The following is an 18,689-nucleotide window of genomic DNA, read 5'->3' as shown; positions in this document are numbered from 1 at the left end:
GATCCTAAGGATAGGCTATACATTTTTAGGGACTGGAAAGCCCCTTTAAAAATGTATTATTGCTTTGTTTACAGCTCCTATGCAAACCTATGTGGCTCCATGGTAACAGACTACAAACAAACATTTTGTAAGCAGTATGATCCTGCAGTCATATTGCCACCAACTACGTTTAAGACCCGTAATGCATCCAACTTTGAATGGGTGACTAAATGTTCACAATATTGTCTTGTCTTCTGATGACCCCTCATTATGATGTCAAGCAAAATAAAATATATTTAATGAAGAATTCAAGAAAAACATTATACTGACTAGCTACTTTCCCTGATGGCAAATGCACTGGTGACATGTCATCAATGCAGACGACCAGCACTTCTGCAGACTGGGGACAACAACACTAGTAGCCACTGGAATAAGGAAATCCAGGATTGTCACCTGCTTCTTGTGGTGTCTGTTGCTAAATAACAGCCCAAACATGTTCTGGCACATTCTAGTTAACAGACAACACAAAAAATGACTAATTATGAACTTTAAAAAAAATAAATCCTAATTGATAGTTACCACAAGATTTCTTTATTTTTTTACAGATTTTAGTTCTTTAAATGGACACTAACTTTTCAAACAACTTCTGCTACTCAATAGTATACCTGATATAGATAAACTTTGTACTTTACTTACTGTTAAAATTAAGTTGATTTATCGATGCAAATTCTGTGTGAAGTTACTGCCACTAGCTGTCTGCCCTCCTGTAATCTGCTGTCCACCCCTGTTATCAAGTAAAATCGGACTGCAGAAGGTGAGGGTTTGTCCCTTTACTGCCTGTCAATACAAGTCTATGGAGAGGGGAGGTGGGAGTAGGAGGAGAGAGCAGAGAAAGAAAGAGACAGACACAGACATTCTGCCTATACAAGTCTATGGAGTGGGGAGGGGAGCAGGAGCAGAATGAGAAAGACACATACAGACATGCGGCTTCCTGGTAAATGTTGCTGTCTCACCCCAGTGCTGGATTCTCAGCTACACTGCTCCTTACTGCTATATAATCTCCTTCTTGATGCTGCAGCTTCTATAGATATGGGATAGACAGTCAAAGGACAGCAGGATGTTCTCTTCTCTATGTGTGCAGTGTAAGGAAGTCATGATAGCAGTTAGGCTCCACCCACTACCTCAGAGAAAATTAAGAATTAGAGATATAGAGCGCAGAGGGGAAAACTGCTAAACAAAGCAGAAAACAAGTCATATTCATATTTATATACAGTAAAAGTGCATTAGATCCTTATCAAGTATATAAGGAAAATGGAAAATGATAATATTATAAACAATATTTTTAACTTGTGTATCCTATAACCATTTATAATAAGCTATCCAAATTGTTTGTATTTGAAGGGCCTCTGGAAGATGCTATTGAGGATGAAGAGGAAGATTGCCAGTCTGAGGAAAATGATATCATCACAAAGGAAGATTTTCCACTGGAAGGAAGTTTTACTACAGAGTTTGAGCCAGAGAATATGACCTGTGAAGATGTGGAATATTTCTGTAACAAAGGTACTATAGCAACCTAAATACAACACAATATTCAGCTGTAATGTTCAGCTTTTATATAATGTATATATATATATATATACCAGCACATTTTGCTTGCAAGGCTAGTGCTGCTGCTGCTACGTAGCCTTCTTCAGTGGGTACGACATGCACTTTTCCTAGAATTAGTCCGTCTTTCATATACAATAAAATCACACCTTAGAATTATTTTTTCCCAAGTAAATGCAAATATGGACCGAACCCTAATCATCAATTACCATTTTATGTTCATTGTATACAAGTTAATTGCTTATTTGTTACTATGGTTTAATGAATTTTATATCTTAATGCCATGTTAATTAATATCCCTTCTGACACAAGCCACCAGCGTACAATTTTGCTTCAAAGGACCTGTAACCTTTTATTTTTCCTTTGGAATTTTAGAAATTAATATTGACAGATAATTTGTAAAATAATATGGCTTTAGGACTGGTTCTTTCTTATAGGACTATTGTGTCAATGGAAATGAATGCAAAACACTTCATATGAATTGTTTTACTTTAGCGGCATCATGACTGCTTAACGGCAATCAATTTATTAGGGTCTTCGTTGGTTCTCCATTGGGTACGATTATCAGAATGAATGGCTCTATCAGAGGGGGAGACACTGAGCTCCAGGTTATTTAGTTTTCTATGATCTAGTATTGTCATGTTGACTTGCTGCCAGAACACATAGAGAAAGCCTGTGAGTCCTGAATTCCCCACCCACCCACACTGATTGACATTTATTGTACAGGAAAAATGGTCATCACTCTGTGTGGGCGGGGGAGCAGGACTCACAGGCTTTCTCTATGAGTCTTGGCAGCATTTACACAGCTTTTTACATGAAAATACTGAATCAAATAATAGAAAATCCAGGATCGACCATGGAACTCTAACAAAATCTCCCGGAGACAGCAACTTTACAGAACATTTGTATAAACCCTCCTCTTTTGAGTTCCGTTTCGCGTCACAATCTTGTGAAAATATTGGACATCTAAGGGCCTATGCACATTGCATTCGCAGTGTCTCGACGTATACCTCCGACGTAAGCCCCTGACGTACGCAACTATGTAGGCATACATTGGCTCTGTCACCCATAGACTTCCATTATAAATAAAAAGCATATAGGAGGTATGTCTGTACCTCCTATTGCTACTTCTTAGGATAAAAGACTACCTAAAATTTACTTAAAGGCTATGTACACCATTTTTTTTAATAAAAAATGTTTATCAGTGTATTTTGAGCAACTTTCTTAATACTTTTTATTAAAAATTATTTTTACTTTTCGAGATTCAGCTGCTTTGTATACAGAGCAGCTGCATCTAGCGCTGAGACCTGAATCCGTCAGGTCAGCGGCACTGACGGGTCCTGTATCAATGGGTCCTGCGTGTCTCTGAAATGCAGGATCCACCTGTAATCTATCACCTCTAAGTTATGAACTTAGATGTGATGGATAACAGGTACACACAGGACCCACTGACACTGAACCCGTCAGTGCCGCTGAACTGATGGATTCAGGTCTCAGCACACGATACAGCTGCTCTGTATACGAATACAAAGCAGCTGTATCTCAAAAAGTAAAAATTATTTTTAATAAAAAGTATTTAGAAAGTGGCACTGATACACATTTTGATTAAAAAACACGCTAAAAAAATTTAATAGAGAAGCAACATAAAACTATGTCTACGTTGCCCTGTGCCAAATACGAAAATAACATTATTGAGATCACAATCCCTTTAAGACATCTCTTGCTGTAACCACATAATAAATGTCATATGTGATTTTTAACTTGAGAGATAAAATACGACATGTTTATAGCAATAGATAAGTATATTTATACAATATCTTCCTTGTTATCTCCTTTAATTATTCCGGGTCCACCACAGTTCTGTATTTTATGCATCTTTCATGAAATGTTTAACTTCATTGCTGTCTCTCGCTCGGTTGCTTGGCAACTTATCTATTCTTTGGCGCACTGTGACCCTAAAGGTAAAGCAGTGATCGTTTATGAAAAGTTACGTACATTTCTACCCAAGTGGTCGCCCGTGTTGCTCTTAATTGCACGTAAAATGATTCTAAGAAAAAAACGTAGTAATCTAATAATTGCGCTGGCATCAAAGGGCAGCACAATCTCAGAGACGCATTATGTTATAATAAACTGGCGGCTCCTGATAATACTCAGAAATGTTTACATAAAAGTTTCAATGTCCTGACAGAAGTTGCGATGATAAAAATGTCTTTGCATCTGAGATTTGTTCTAGGTTATAAGCAGTGGACAGATTATTGGATTACTGGAGAGGAAGTACGTTGCGTGTTGTAAAATATCTTCCTCCATGAATGCAACCTTATTACCACGTACAGTATATGTAGCATGGGACTAGACTGTAAAAATCGGTAGAACATTATTGTGCTTGTAGTCAGCGAGGACCTTCATTTCTTATGTCAGAAGAAGGAAATCTGTCCTGGTGGCCTGATGATGACACAGCTGCAGGGTTCGTTATAACTGTGCTGTAACTGTAACGAGCCCTGCAACTATGTGAGATCAGGACTGATTTTCATTCTCTGGAAGTAAGCAATGAAGCCTCTAATTCCCATTCGTGGCTGCAAGCAGAGATCTTGAGAACCATGTGGAATTGATACTCAAATGATGTTAGAAAATTGTATAACTTTTTGTTATACAATAATTACGTAGTGATGTCACACTGTCTGGCGCTTAAACCACTGGCACTGTAAAACTAATCTCTGAAGCATATTGTTCCAACTCTTTTCAAGATATTTGTATCTAGCACAGTGATCCCCAACCATCGGGCCGTGGATCATTTTGTATCGGGCCGCGGTATCTGGTATCTTCCCCGGTGTCCACAGGGAATTCTGGGCGAAAAACCGCACTGAACTGTGGTACAGTTTTTCGCCTGGAATGTCCGCTGCGGAAAACTGGTGAGCATTCAGCCGGTCTGCTCGCAGGCCGGCCTCCTGGGATGACGTTTTATCCCAGGAGACGGATGCAGCCTGTGATTGGCTGCAGCGGCGGTCACATGGGATGAAACGTCATCGAAGGAGGCCTGCCCTCTGACGTCACCCAGGCCGGACTCCTGGGATGATGTTTCATCCCATGTGATCGCTGCTGCAGCCTGTGATTGGCTGCATTGGTCGCATGGGATGAAACGTCATCCCAGGAGGCTGGCCTGGAGGAAGAAACACAGACTTCTGGGTAAGTATAAGATTTTATTTTTTTCTGAGTAGCGTTTTTTGCATTGGAATTGCTACAATTCCGTCACAATAAACGCAACAACTGCTATTCGTTGTGGGTTTTACCACCCCATTGAATTCAATGGGGAAAATCCACAACAAATAAGCAGCGTTTACACAAATACAATTGACATGCTGCGAAATAAAACAAACAAAGTAAAGATTAGGCTTCATGCACAGGGTACCCATGTAGAGTTTCACAGAGTCCTTTGGGCTCTGTATTAGAGAGATGTAGGCGCTCCGTGTACGACTGTATGGTGACTGTGTACAGAACTGTATTATGGAGGTATATTTCCCTAGAAGCTATGGAATCCAACATAGAAAATCTTCCATATAATTGGAGGCATACGAGGGTACAGTAGGGTCCCATAGACTTCTATGAGTGCCATATTACAGCTCCATACAACTCGGTAGCTGTATGAAGACGTAATATGGCGACCCACAATGCACCAAGCTTCACAGATAGCAAAACCCAAATCAAAAAGAGAACATCTCATAATATCTATTTTCTGTTAATCTGATATATCCCCTTTAAATGGATCGGTATATAAAAACCCGTCGCGTACATCTCCATCATCAGCCTTCTTCTTCCTCCTTCCTTATGTTAATTCCATTTATAAGGGTGAATTACAAGTTTAGGCTAAACAAATAAATGAATGTACTTGGAAGAAAAGCCAATTTGACTTTGTATTTTACCTTGCTGTAGGAGACGTTTGTGCAAATCGCCTATAAGCTTATTGACCTGAATCTTTGACTCCTTGTTTGGCAGGATATAGCTAGAATGAGGACACTGATAGATCACTGATAGAGCTGATTGAACACCCCCCTGTTAACAGCTTGCAGACCCCACCTGCAGGCTCCACATTATCTTTTCTGCCTAGATTTGTCATTTTCCAGGTCCAATACAACCCCCCCCCCACCCCACTAGTGAGACGCTACATCTTATTGATGTACATTTACATTCAGAGCGCTCGGCCTGTTGTGTTTAGCACCGCCGTAGTCACTTTGCATGAATGTATCATTTATAAGCACCTTATAGTGTAGATCCGTAAGGCTATGTTCACACATAGCGGAAATGCTGCGGATTTTCCGTCCACATTTGCAGTAGAAAAATTAAATGGTAGCAGCAAAGTGGATAAGACTTGAACACATTTTTCAAGAAGAAATTGACCCGCAGTGTGAATGCTTAAATAGGCAGCATTTCAATTTCAATTGTGGTTTGGTTGCTGATTGAGTTCAATGGGGAAGTCAAAATTACCCGCAGATTCAGAGAAAAATATGCAGGTGCGGACAATTGTAAAATAAAAATAAAATACGTTAAAATTAAAAAACAACATTATACTCACCTTCTCAATCTTCTGCCGGAGCACGGTAACACTAGTCTGTTCCCGCGCCAGTCTGTGTATCCTGGCATCCAGTATGACGTGTCGTGTAGACACGTGATTGCTGCACGATCGTAGGGTACTAGGCTAGCGTTACCAGGGGAGCGACAGAAAATTGGGAAGGTGAGTATACCTATTTTTTTTATTTTAGCCAATCTGCAGTGACAAATCTGCACCAAAATCTGCATGATTTGCTGTGGAAATTTTCTGCAGAAAATTTGGTAGGGTACTCCTGTTGAGCAACACCTCTGGCCACTGATAGGGAAAAACAAAAAGTAGCACCTAAAAAAATCCATTACTGCCAATACTAACGGCCTCTGCCAATGTTCCTACAGATTCGATTATTGGGAGATCCTGTCTTCTTTGTTGAGATCTGTTGACTAATGGATATGGGGAGGTCTTGCCATTCATTTAAAAAAGCAAACCATGGCGCCTTTCTTCTAGAAACAGTGCCACACCTGTACATGAGTAGTGTCTGTTATTGCAACTCTGCTCCATTTCAAATGAACGGGGTTGAGCTGCAATACTAGATTTATCCTGTGGACAGGTGTGGCACTGTTTTTTTTTTTAAAGAAAGGAGCCATGTTTTTCTAAACTCTTACAACCCCTTTAATTGCTTTGCCCAAAGTCTGCATCCTTCTTCAGTTCCAAAGTGGGAGTAAACAAGATGCCAACAAGGACACGTTGGCTTTATAGTCCAGAACATATTTGTAACCCCTTCTCTTCATTGCAGCAACTATAAACTCTAACTCCTTACCACATGGAAAGGTACTTGAATGAAAATTCCCCATTCACTTTGCTCGCCTTCAACTGAACTCTAGGCCCAGTGGAAATAATATCCAGGCTTGGATCCTGCATTCCTTTTTTCTTTGCTTCTTAAAGGAAATTGCAATATAACAGAATAGAAGGACACACATAATAAAAAATAAGATCACAGGAATATTGAAGGAGTGTGTACATAAAAGAAGAAATGTTTGCCAGACATTTAAACAAAGGATTATAGTGTGCGGAACAAATCAGATCTGAATGTGAAACGCGTTTAGAGCAGTGTGACTATTATCCTTCTTACATTTAGAAGCGGAGCGGCTGTCGGATATCTTATATTATTAGATATTGTATTTCCTGTACTGCACTCTTATCATCTGCATCTCTACAGTGCATTGAGTATCTATTTCTTTCTTTATTTTCTTTTTCTTTCTTTCCTTCTTTCTTTCTTTCTTTCTTTCTTTTTCTTTCTTTCTTTCTTTTTTATTTATTTTCTTTCTTTCTCTCTATATATATTTATAATGTATGCAACGTTGCACTCTTATCATTTGCATCTCTTCAGTGCATTGAGTATCTATATATTTATTTATTTTCTCCCATTCTTTCTTTTTCTTTCTTTTTTTCTCTTTCTTTTTTTCTTTCTTTCGTTTGTTTTTTCTTTTCCTTCTTTCTTTCTTTCTTTCTTTCTTTCTTTCTTTCTTTCTTTCTTTCTTTCTTTCTTTCTTTCTTTCTTTTCTTTCTCTCTTTCTTTTTCTTTCTTTCTTTCTTTCCTTCTCTCTTTCTCTCTCTCTCTCTTTCTTTCTTTCTTTCTTTCTTTCTCTCTCTCTCTCTCTCTCTCTTTCTTTCTTTCTTTCTTTCTTTCTCTCTCTATACATTTATAACGTATGCAATGACTGTGAAGTTGTTGTAATAAACCATATCCCCGTTGATTTGATTTTTAGCAGATGAAGAGGGCAATCAGGACACAGCAGAGTTGGATGGGGAGACTCTGTCAGACAAAACTTTACAAGCCGGGACAGTAGCTGATGGCTGGGATGGACCAGGTGAGTGGAAATCCGATATTATAACATCCTTTATTACATTTGATTTGCATGTTTTCGATACTTTTATGTCTTGTGCTGAATCGGTGGTCTCAAATTACTGTACCAGTCAATGGTAATATCCATTATCATGCCATGTTTGTGTCCCATGACCCTTCTTGGCATCGTTGACTTGCTCAAAGGTGGAGGTCAAATTTTCTAGTTTTCCAACACTTCCATTTAGTAGATGCAGTTTTGTCCACTGGTTCAGCTCTGATAGGATCCAGTTCCTCGGTGATGGATTCACTTTAGTACACATATGGTGATCCATCCGGGTGCACATATGGTTGTATTGTTTTACAGTCTCATTATGATCAATAGACATGTATATAACTTTATTGTTAACTTACATTATTTAAACAGGATCTATCATTGTAATCAGAGGTTAGATGCAATTTAGGGATTTCCGATAGAAAAATAAAATAAAATAAACGTTTTTATTGGTCGCATAGGTGATATATTTGGAAAATATATTCTCCTTTTCCTCCACTGTACATAAGTTGAAGTAATCAGTCTGCAGAGTTTACTGACATGTTAACGTGAATTAAACAGGGATGTTGAGGTATTTAAAGGGGATGTTAGATTTGGATAATCCCTTTTTGTTGCAACAGTTCCTGAATGATTAGCTGATCTCAAATTGTCCTGCTGTTGGGACCCCTAGCGATCAGCTGTAATCTGTAGGAGAACCTGGCAGGTAGTGTTCAATTTCCCTGCAGCGCCACCACAGGGGAAATGAAGCATTACACCGTGCTCATTGACATCAATGGGCTACCCTTGTAATGCATGGACATGCCGGTTTCTCCTTAGTGAAAGTCGCTGCTTGTGGCTGCTCACCACTCTGACTAAGAGATGAGGGTCCTGTATGGGGGCAGTCGCCTATATTAACACATATTTAAAAGAGGGTTTTCTAAGCTAGATGTTCATATAAAGTTTATATGAAAACCCCCTCATATCCTACGTGAAAAGCTTATTTATTGCACCACCTTCAAGTACTGTAGTATACAGAACCTATAGGGTGATGTAAATTTAATGTGAACAGGATAGATGTGTAAATAGTTGGTACAGCAGTCCTGATGGCATATAAAAATGCACTAAAGGGGAATTCTATATTCTCCAGATGTCCCTTGTTCATGCACACGTAAATGAAAAATTAAATGATAACATCGCTATGTATAAACTATGCATTATCTCATCATTTACTTATAGGGCATGTAGTAATGTCTGATACAGACAAACACTTTAATTTATGATGCAAATGATTTTGTTTAATTCTTCTGGGAATATTTTTTTCTTTAGCCTAGAGCTCCATAGCGACATGGCGTCACCCACTATTCAATGTTTCCTGATAGGGAAAAAAGTCACCAGCAACCTTGCGACCGTTGCAAAACAATCCGACCATGTTGCTGTAATGCTGCAATCTTACCGTAACTCACATGCAGCACCTTGTCTATGTGGAACCTTAGCCTTAAAGTAGCTATATTAGATTAAAAAAACATAGCTGATTTTATTCATAAGCAGTGCCATAGGCTGTGTCTAGTATTTCAGCTCGGCTACATTCACTTGAATGGAATTAAGCTGCAATACCAGACACAGCCTATAGACAAGAGTGGCGCTGTTTCCGAAATAAATATAGAATACTAAACAGAACAGACATATTGAATACTAACTTGTACTCATCACATAGTGAATGTAAAATATTTCTAGGTGTGCCAGTGTGAACAGTGTCTTTTTAATTGGGCAGTGAAATACCTGTATAAATAAATTTTACGAGTTAACCATAATTATACATCCATAATCCCTCTTTAAATGCATAACATCTGATGTAGCAAGTCATTATTTATTTTTAATTCCTTTAAGAACTTGCTATATGGTGGCTTTGATTAGCAGAGTGTTTTTTGGAATATTAATGAGTTTTCGCTATCCAAATTGGTGGGCGATAAAAGCTGTGCTACCCATACTGCTCACTTGCTTTCTTAATGAATCTGGAAAGTCATGAATTTGTGCAACATTTCCAAATGAGCAGAATAATTCCATCCAAACACAGAGCATCCTGGTTAAACCCAAGATCCTGTATGATATTTCCGCATGCTGGTGCAGATTCTCTTGTTCATGCATGGTCCTGTAGGCAACGTATGACAATACTACTGTTAAGGATCTGCCAGGCACAGCTTCTGTATCCACGCCCATAGGTAATCAGTCTGCACCTGCTTCTATGTCTGTGAGACTGACTCCATCTTCCACCACTCAGGGTGGCAGGCTTAGGAGTGGGAGAGCCTATCACAGCCTGGCCAGACGGAGCTAGCTCCCGCCCTCTGTCTATTTATACCTGCCTTTCCTGTTCCTCCTTGCTTGTGATTCTTCTCTGTTGGTTTCCTGGCCCTGCTGCAGCTTCTTGAACTACTTGTCCCTGCTTCGTATTGACCCTGGCTTACTGACTACTCTCCTGCTCTACGTTTGGCACCTCGTACTCTCCTGGTTTGACTCAGCTCGTTTACTACTCTTGTTGCTCACGGTGTTGCCGTGGGCAACTGCCCCGTTTCCCTTTGTTCTGTGTTTCCTTGTCTGTTGTCTGTCGTGCACTTATTGAGTGTAGGGACCGTCGCCCAGTTGTACCCCGTCACCTAGGGCGGGTCGTTGCAAGTAGGCAGGGACTGAGTGGCGCGTGGATTAGGGCTCACTTGTCTGTTTCCCTATTCCTGTCGTTACAACTACACTCAGGTGTATATACTTTTCTATTTATCATATCTTCTGACTATAGGATACATTGGACTATAGGAGACTCCCTGGTTTAGATAGCAGAAAATAATTAAATAAATGTTATACTAATTAAAACTTTCCTGGTGGTCTAAGATTTTGGAGGGAAACTGGTGGTCTAGGGTAGTGCCCCTTTCTTTGGTGTTTTTTTATTCCCTTGTGGTCTAGGGGAAAAGTGGGTTATTATACCTGTTGGTCTAGGGTATATTTGTTCCTTGGTGGTCTAGGCGAAAAGTGGGTTATAATACCCACCTGGTCGTCTAAGGGAAAATAAGGGTCCTATTACATGGCCCTACATGGGGCGTGTTAACGAGCGCCGATCAATGAGATAGCTCGTTGATCGGCGCTCGTTTGCTCCTGTCACACAGAGCTATGGATGGGGACGAGTGCTTCTTACTCCGATCACTCGTCCCCATACATTACTAGAATGTCGGCAGCGCGTCACCCTGTTTACACAGGGAGATGTGCTGCCGACAACGATAATATTTTAGGCTGCATAAACGATACAATCAGCCAATGAACGAGCGTTTGCTGGTTCACTGGCTGATTGTTGTCCTGTTTACCCAGAGCAATCATTGGGAACGAGCGATCGGTGAACGCTGGTTTGCCCGATAATTGGCTTTGTGTAAAAGGGCCTTAAGAGTTTACCTAGTAGTCTACCTCCCAGGATCCAGCAATTTGTCCTGCGGTGTCCTATCTGACAGGAAGCTGATGTACATGAAAATCTAGTATCGCTTTATGAGCGATCTGCCCACTCATGAGAGAAGCGGTCAGGGGGGGATCTGGCCCCCCTTAGGACAGACTAGGTATAAGACGTATATTTTTTTTATTGCTTATAGTCTGAAAAATACTGTAAATATAAATGATGAATATTATAAGCCATCTCTGAAATTTCTAACAAGCCTTATAGAGAAATCAGTCAAAATGAAAGCTCCTGCAGTGTTATAATAGTTATTGCTGTTCTAGTAAAGACATTTTAATAGATTGTCAGGCCAAAAGTTGAATGTGTGTAAATGGCCAGATCACACAAAGTGTATAACGCAGCAGGGGGTGACAATGAGCTTAGATGGAAACTTCTCTCGGAGTTCAGAGAATGTGTTTTCTGAAGTCAAAGCACTAAATCCTATTATTTAAAGGCATGTTTACTGCGCCAATCATGGTGGTATCAGTTATTATTGGTATTACTCTTTAAAGGGAAACCGTCACTGGACTTTAGGGCATCAAACCGCCAGCTTGTCGTTATACTGCTGGGGTTTAGCACCTTAAACATGCTCCTCTCAAAACTATCCTATTTAACATTGTATCTAAAAAGAAGTTAGAACTAAATTTACATTGGCGTTGAGGGCTCCGTCAGTGGCTTCCATCGCAGATCTGGACGAAAATACCAGAAACAATAGTCCTATCTTTGGAGGTCCTATAGAAATGAATTGAGCGGTGGCTGAGTATGCACAGTACCGCTCCATTCATGTGGGGCTCACAGGAACGGCAAGGTAAGCCCATGCTTGAAAGATCGATGGGGGTCCCAGGGGTTGGATTTCCACCGATCAGATATTTATCACCTATCCTGTGGATAGGTGATAAATATTGATTATGGGAAAACCCCTTTAACTCACTCTATAGGGTGTCAGATATGTGTGAGGGGTCTTAGGAGATTTTGTAAGGCATGTAAAAGAGCTTCTTAGATTATTTTTACGTTCCAGGGTAGGTCGTCTTGCCTTATGAAAACTGTCTTGCCTGCAGCAACCAATCACAGTGCAGCTTTAGATTTTCCTGGGCAGTTTAAGAAATAAAAGATGAACTATAATTGATTGCTTTAGACAACAAGGCCAGTTTTTCTATTAGACAGTCTTGATAAATATGGCTAAAATGTTCAGATTAAAACCGGCGGGTCTATTGTCAGAAATCCGATCAGCTGTTATTACCTGGGAAAGCACTGGCTGCCCATCCAAATGTATGGCCGTCAATGTAATACATGAACGAGTTTGGTGAACCAGAGCAGGTTAATAGAGGAAGATCCCGAGTAAGGCACCCCCCACGATGACATCCATATGCCCTATTATGTTACCATTATTAATAATAATAATAATAATAATATCATACATAAATATCTATATATCATCCAGTAAATACACATTTTCATTCACTAATACTGTATATATCAACACATTTACAGCAGTTTTCTGGCATAAAAAAGTTGCAAATTTTGGCATACACCCTAGTTGCGCTGAAATTTACGACTTTATATTTTTGTCTCTTAATATCTATTTGCCACATTTCCGCCGACATACATTAGTTTAAGACTGGCATTTGACACGCCAGTCCTAATATATTTCCCCCATTGTCTATATAAATATACTGTACACATAAATACACAAGACAATCTTTTACTACCTAGCGCTCGCACAAACACGCGACCGAAAATGTGACCAAAACAGCAACGATTGCTAAGAGTATCCGTCCATTTAAAGAAACCTAAGAAGGAGAGTAAGATTAGCCGTTCTGCTTTCCATTTTTTTTTTTATTCTGATTGCGAAAATGCGCTAGATAGAAAATCTACAGAAATGCCATTTGATGTATAAAAAAAAAGCAAAAAAAAAAAAGCCCCCTGAAACACAGTGAACAGCAGAGATAGTTTGACAGTAAGAGGAATATTGTGAAGAAGGAGAAGAAATCATAGAAAGACTGTGTGTTACCCTGACAGTGAATCAGTATTATCTCTGCTATCAGATAATGCAGTTATCATTAATTTTCACATTTGCATTTCAATCTTTAGAAGGAAATGACTCTTGCCGGATGAAGATAAGAGCTCTGTACCACTATAATGAACCATCATTTCATCACTGGGCTTTGTATCCGTATGAAAATGAGGATGGGGAGGGTGGTCATAGAAAACATTATAACAAAGTGTCAAAAATTACTACAGACTTCCAAGCCCTTTATAAAACAAGAGGCAGTCTAAATAAATCTTCTGTTGTGAAGTGGATATCAGATTATTAGAATAAAGCTCCCATCTCTGTCGGGAAGAGAAAACAGCGGAGGAGGAAAAGCTTTGAGCTCTGGTCCCTCTCTAACCATGACCACTTTTTCAAGGATCTGGAACGCAGCAGGTTAATGGAATAAACCCCCTATACAGACCAGAAGCAACGGAGAAAAATGTATTCCTCTGCATTATAAAAATGCTGTATATTTGTACTTGTATTAAATCTTAGTAGTGCCAAAGAGATCTGGCACCATCATGGTCTAGACCCCAGTCACGTAAATGTATATTAAATATATTACCTATAAACATATGATAGATAGATAGATAGATAGATAGATAGATAGATAGATAGATAGATAGATAGATAGATAGATAGATAGATAGATAGATAGATAGATAGATAGATAGATAGATAGATATGAGATAAATAGATAGATAGATAGATAGATAGATAGATAGATAGATAGATAGATAGATAGATAGATAGATAGATAGATAGAGAGAGAGAGAGAGAGATAGATAGAGAGAGAGAGAGAGAGAGAGAGAGAGAGAGAGAGAGAGAGAGAGATAGATAGATAGATAGATAGATAGATAGATAGATATGAGATAGATAGATAGATAGATATGAGATAGATAGATAGATAGATAGATAGATAGATAGATAGATAGATAGATAGATAGATAGATAGATAGATAGATAGATAGATAGATAGATAGATATGAGATAGATAGATATGAGATAGATAGATAGATAGATAGATAGATAGATAGATAGATAGATAGATAGATAGATAGATAGATAGATAGATAGATAGATAGATAGATATGAGATAGATAGATATGAGATAGATAGATATGAGATAGATAGATATGAGATAGATAGATAGATAGATAGATAGATAGATAGATAGATAGATAGATAGATAGATAGATAGATAGATAGATAGATAGATAGATAGATAGATAGATAGATAGATAGATAGATAGATAGATATGAGATAGATAGATAGATAGATAGATAGATAGATAGATAGATAGATAGATAGATAGATAGATAGATAGATGATAGATAGATAGATAGATAGATAGATAGATAGATAGATAGATAGATAGATAGATAGATAGATAGATAGATAGATATGAGATAGATAGATATGAGATAGATAGATAGATAGATAGATAGATAGATAGATAGATAGATAGATAGATAGATAGATAGATAGATAGATAGATAGATAGATAGATAGATAGATAGATAGATAGATAGATAGATATGAGATAGATTGATAGATAGATAGATAGATATGTCTGTCTGTCTGTCTGTCTGTCTGTCCCAATCTCTATAATAAAGAGTAGTCACCTTATTTCTGCGAATGAGGGTCCCAACACCCCTGTTCTCTTGATCAAACATTCATGGCATATCCAACAGATTTGCCATAAATGTCTGTGCTGGAATAACCTCTTCTAATTTCTTATATACTCTTTGATATACCTTGGCCCATGATATTGGTGACTTTGGCTGCAGTGGGAAATATTGGTGTGCTTATATCTCCTCCATGTATGAAGTATATAGGGACAACCTGTGCCATCCATGTTCAGATGTTGTGGTATAGGATGGTGAGGGTAAAGTCCATTCATGAAAGACAATGAATCTCTATTGACGAGGGGTTCGAAGATGTGGATAACTCAGGGGAAGGAGTTTATTAAAACTTTGATCTGTATATACAGTAGGCAGACATTTTACTATCCAATGCAATGCGTCCTCCTGCTACATGGATACAAGAGATTGGTCAGATGTATTTCACACATATGAATATTTCGGGTGGTTGTGTTATTGTTTTATTCACCCATTGACTTCTGAGCTTGTGTTTTTTGGCTACATGTTCCAGTATTTCTTTTCCTTTCATTGTGATACAGTAAGAGGATTGACAAGCTAATACCAGCAGCCAAAGGGCTCAAAGGGTGAAGAGGTTAAATAGATTTCAGTTATATATTGAATGGTTATCCCCAGGATGCCTGGACATCTCAAGTAACGATTTCCACTTGCAATGACCTTCACTGTGTCGATGTCTTTTCCATTGTTGTTACATGTTAGACAATTCAGTAGAAGTCAATTGATGCGTTCTGCGTACAGTTGTTTGCGCTATATTTCGGAACTAAAAGTGGCAAATCGCTAGAAAACTGCTTTGTTTATCAGTATTTTATGGGTTATTCTAGATTTGTGATGTTCACTTCAAGGAGAAATCCAGCAGATGGACTGTAGAACATGTATTCCTCATCTAAGCAGTGTAATACAGGAATGGAACTGTGAAATAAATTGGTGACATTTCAACTTGACTCAATATGACTCTTTAGGGTGTCTGGGGGGGGGTGTAAATGCACCCACTGGTTTGGAGTGGGGGAGGGGTAATTGAGACATTACGGCAGTGGATTAGCATAGCTGAGTGAAGAAGGTGTTGAAGAGTTCCTATTTGTATTACACTATGTGACAGTATTGTGCAGTACTATTTTTATGTAGTCAAGGATGTGCCATTGTTGCCAGGGTCAGAGGGCATCTCAAGTGCCCCCTTTATGTAATAGATGCTTTACACTTCTCACTAATTCACAGATCATTTAACCAGTTAGAATAGTTGTTAGGGCTCACATTATACTGTTATACCAATAGCACTGGGCATGTCAACCTGTAAACAGTCTTGGTGTTTCTGGCTGGTGGAGAGGGCTCAGTAATTTGTAGCATGCACTCAATTTGAATCCCTAAATATTCACTTTGGGGCGTTGTATAAATGGTGCAAATGTACCCACTAACTCATGCCTACGAGGGCACACAGTAACTTAAAGAAGTTGCCTGGTTTAGAAAACCCATTTTCCGATACCATATTAGTATGTGTGGGGGTGTGTGGGGAGGTGTCAATCATTCAGGATCCTCATTGATTAGCCAGAGCAGAGACCTTATACAAAGACCATCTCTTTAGTCCATACATTATATGGACAGACCATTCATTTTCAATCAAATCTGTGTAATACTTCATTTCACCTGTGGTGGTGCTGTAGGAATATGGAACACTAACTGTCAGATTCCTCCACACATTAATGTTGATCACGGGTGATCGCAGCAATGGGAAAATAAGTGATTAGCTTATCATTGGGAGACCCCTCTAGCAAAAATGGTTTATCCAAAGCAGAACCCCTCTTAAAGGGGACTGTCCTACCTATGACTTTAATAGAAATTTTGCTTATTGGATCATATTATCTTTCATTTTTGCTTTTACAGTTTTATGTTTTACATGACTAGAAACAGCTGAAAGTTCTGGAAGATTATGACTGATTATTATTCCTCTTGAGCAAAAGCCAAGACTAAATAAAGCCACTAAGCTACATTAATTGCAATTAAAAATAGGAGTCAAAGGGTAATAATGTATATCTATCACGCAATCCTTACACATTTCAAGGGGTAAGAAGAAAGAAAGATGTAGAAAAAAGGAATTGATATATTCGTATTGCGTTACAATGTGATCCGCGCTGTCCTGAGAGCCAGATGTCCACTGACCTACACTGACCACTGTGCTTATACCATATGGTTTTGCAGATTTCAGTGTTAATTGTGGTGCTGATTTCTGATCTTTTAGATTAATCCAAGAGCCAATTGTGCATTTTTAGGATGAGAAAATGAAGAATGATTACTTTTCGAATTAAAATAATTTAATGTAGAAAGGGCGGCACCATTCAGGATAAATCAGGATAATTGAAGGGCTTAATAATAATAATAATAATAATAATATAATAAAAAAAATAATAGTGCGAATTCTACCATTTCTTTAGCCGATCTATTGTTTTAAAACAAGTGCGGAAATGGCTGCACCTAATGACATGTATTTTCCAAATGATAGGTGTTTTTATGTTTAACATCAATTATCATGTAAGCATTGAGTATAAAATATACCCGTCTTTAATGAGAATAACTGTTTGTGTCTGTTGTGTAAAATTATTTATAAACTCATTAGCAAAGCGTAGGAACGGTCATAGCTAATAATTATTCGTAAGGGGAAAAAACACAAATACATTTTTTAATTAGGTGTTAAATGACACATCGCGATTGAATGGTTGAGACGCTGGAGCCATTTTGTGGCTAATTGCAGTGTTTTTCTGTATTAGAATTTAATGGATGGTTGAAAAGACTAAATGTTACGTTATGTTAGAATATTCTCCTTGTGGAACAGAATAAGGACTCATACACTTGGCCGTATTATGCCTCCGTAAATGTGTCAAGCGCCATTGGACGTTGTATAATGGAGGTATTCTCTCTTAGAAGAAATGCTATTTTACAGATCGCTATACTGTGACACACATAGACCTTACAGGTCTGTAGTGCGGAACAGGAGGCTTAACTATGTTTTAGGAAAAACAATTGCTACACCCAAAGAAATGATTGATAAACCTAGGACTGGCCTTGGAGGATGCCCTGTGCGGTACCTTGTGTGGGCACCCCCCAGTGTACAAATAACCAGTGCAGTGCCTTACTAGAGGATCTGTCACCAGTTTATCAATTCCCTATCTCCTAACTAATCTAATAGGCGCTATGATGCTGATAACTACAGTGTGATTTGTTTTCAAAAACGTTTATTATTTGCAAAGTTATGAGTTTTTTTTCTAAATATGGTAATTTGGCTATACTTGCCAAATGGGAGGTGACTTTCTTTTCACTCTGGGCGGTCTAATGTTTTCTGTATGACGCTGTCCAATCAGCATACAGCTTCTCCCCCTTGCCTGCCCAGCAACACAGAGTGATCATATAGTATACAGATTCCACTCCTGACTGTGTATTCAACTGGTGATATCTCCGGTTGTTTCACAGATAAAACTGCGATCCTGGTGTCATATGAAAGATTAGAATCTTATTTTTCATGTGCCACCAGAACCACTGTGG

General features: G+C 38.6%; 1 protein-coding gene across 3 annotated transcripts in view; it reads left to right on the top strand.

The window, feature by feature from the left end:
• The window catches only part of ZFPM2 (zinc finger protein, FOG family member 2), a 353,697-nt gene that overhangs the window by 68,146 nt on the left and 266,862 nt on the right, over positions 1 to 18,689 (top strand). Inside the window, exons 2-3 of one of the 3 annotated variants that reach the window (XM_075825834.1) lie at positions 1,381 to 1,539; positions 7,897 to 7,995. In XM_075825834.1, the coding sequence (XP_075681949.1) occupies positions 1,381 to 1,539; positions 7,897 to 7,995 (258 nt within the window). Of the gene's footprint in view, positions 1 to 1,380; positions 1,540 to 7,893; positions 7,996 to 18,689 lie in introns of those variants that run through there. The other 2 variants (XM_075825833.1, XM_075825837.1) reach the window with 2 other exon arrangements.

This window comes from Rhinoderma darwinii, chromosome 5, assembly GCF_050947455.1.
Source record: "Rhinoderma darwinii isolate aRhiDar2 chromosome 5, aRhiDar2.hap1, whole genome shotgun sequence".
Lineage (NCBI taxonomy): Eukaryota > Metazoa > Chordata > Amphibia > Anura > Rhinodermatidae > Rhinoderma > Rhinoderma darwinii.
The sequence above is the reverse complement of the archived record's forward strand: the minus strand, read 5'-3'. Positions and strand labels throughout refer to the sequence as shown.